General features: G+C 48.4%; 1 protein-coding gene across 1 annotated transcript in view; it reads right to left on the bottom strand.

Moving 5' to 3' along the window:
- Positions 1 to 1,960, bottom strand: part of T265_00344 (hypothetical protein) — a gene marked incomplete at both ends in the record, with an annotated part of 24,284 nt that overhangs the window by 17,242 nt on the left and 5,082 nt on the right. The window contains 2 exons of the mRNA XM_009164089.1: positions 906 to 1,148; positions 1,183 to 1,403. Of these exons, the coding sequence (XP_009162353.1) occupies positions 906 to 1,148; positions 1,183 to 1,403 (464 nt within the window). The remainder of the gene's footprint in view (positions 1 to 905; positions 1,149 to 1,182; positions 1,404 to 1,960) is intronic.

The raw sequence follows: 1,960 nt of genomic DNA, 5'->3' as shown, positions 1-1,960 counted from the left end.
TGGAGATTCCTGAAGATGTCGGCACCATGTGACGAGCAGATGCTGCACGCAAAACCGATGCATGACGAACGGAGTCATCAGTCATAAGTGCTGGGCCCACAAAGAGAGTAATGGGTGGGGAGGGGGGGAAGAGTGAATGAAAGAGAAAGAAGGGGGGTGTCAGTAGCAGCCTGTTTTCGCTTACCCACTCTGCTGTATGCAGCGAGTAAAGCGATCCGATGGTACCAATAAGTGCTGGGCCCACAAAGAGAGTAATGGGTGGGGAGGGGGGGAAGAGTGTGTGAAAGAGAAAGAAGGGGGGTGTCAGTAGCAGCCTGTTTTCGCTTACCCACTCTGCTGTATGCAGCGAGTAAAGCGATCCGGCGGATGGTACCACGCGACGGCCGATATGGCATGAGTTTATTTGTGTATGTGCAATTCATGGTTGTACGTGGGCTGGGATACTGCCAGGGCGCCCACACCTAGACAGGAGGACGATTAGGGTCCTCAACCAAAGCCTTTGGCTCAAAAGCCTAACCGCAAGTCAGCGGTGTTTGGCAGGAAATGCAAATGCATTAGCATTTCTACGGAACAAGTCGCCACATGTTCCAACCCCCAACCTGGAGGACCAGGCGACTGTGCTCATCAGACCTATAACCACTGACCAACTTAATATGAGATTGTGCGAGTGTCGCGCGGACACCTTGCTATTCGGTTGGATATAGGAAGCTCATATTGCTGATCGTGTTGCACTCCGACGATCATACGCCGAGATTGACACTGATCAAACGACTCAGCTAAAGCAAATGGCCTCTGCTGAATGAATTCCAGAATGACAATGGCAAGTGGACAATTGAGATAAAACGGTGCGAATCACCAGTGTGAATGCACTAGAACCAGTTACCCAAGTTTCCTTAAAAACTTACGGAATTCACTATGGCTTCCGACTCGTCGATATCATCTTCACCCAGAGCATCGTCAATGGCATCAGACATCATTTCCTCCTTGGAATCCAAAAGTCCAGATTCCTTTTCAAAGTCCATCATTATTCTCTGCAACTGAGGTAATTTCATCGACGCATTCATCCGTTTCATGACTTGAGTGACTTGCTTCATTGTTTGGCCCATAGCGTTAGTTGACTTCAGCGTTTGCAGTTTCAAGCTGACGGCCTAGAAGGATAATCCATCAACTTAGAAAACATACCTCCAGGTTTGTACGCATTAAAGTGAATTTCTTGCAGTAGTGGTCGTTGCGTACAATCTGCTTCGCCAAAATCCTCACAGCATCCATTTCATTCTGCTTGGCCAATTTTTTAATCTCCGTCTTTATTCTAGTTTTATCTTGCTCTAGGCGCCGTTTTTCCGCATCTAGCTCTCTGACAGCCCTGGATATCGCGCGCTTATTAGCTCGTAACTGCTCATCCACTGTTTTCCTTGAACCGAATAGGAAACTCATAGTGAGACAACCCCGCACAACAGGTGTGAGAATTCAGACAAGGGCTGGATTCAAGGTCGAGCTTTGAGCCTAGTTTCACGGAGTCTCAGATTCGCGGATTGATATATAGGATCGGGGCTCTCGCCAAAGTTTCACGGGTCGGTTTTACTATTTTCGTCCAGCGGCTGTCGTGCGCCTGAAATCCACAGACGTAAAAGGGTGTAGCACTGCCCACCAAGTACTCAGCGCGAGGTAGTAAGCTTGCAAGCGCGAGGACCCGTATAAAAAGGTACTAATAGTGCTTTGAACTGGGTTCTAGATGGAGCGTGGTCTACCGTCGGAGGAAGGTCATTCCACGCACCTACTACCCGAAATGAGAAAAAACTTTGTCTACTGAATGTGTGTGCTCTGAGCTTGAAAATTTTCTTACTATGTCCCGCCGGGTGTTTGCTGGGTCAACGGTAAAAAACCTATTTGCCAAGCTTTGTTCAAACAGGGCGTAAGTAAGAATTAGGTCCCCTCGGAGGCGACGGTACTCCAGGGGAAA

The sequence above is a fragment of the Opisthorchis viverrini genome, assembly GCF_000715545.1.
Source record: "Opisthorchis viverrini unplaced genomic scaffold opera_v5_3, whole genome shotgun sequence".
Taxonomy (NCBI): Eukaryota; Metazoa; Platyhelminthes; class Trematoda; order Opisthorchiida; family Opisthorchiidae; genus Opisthorchis; species Opisthorchis viverrini.
Note: the sequence above shows the minus strand (reverse complement) of the source record. Positions and strands in the feature narration are given on the sequence as shown.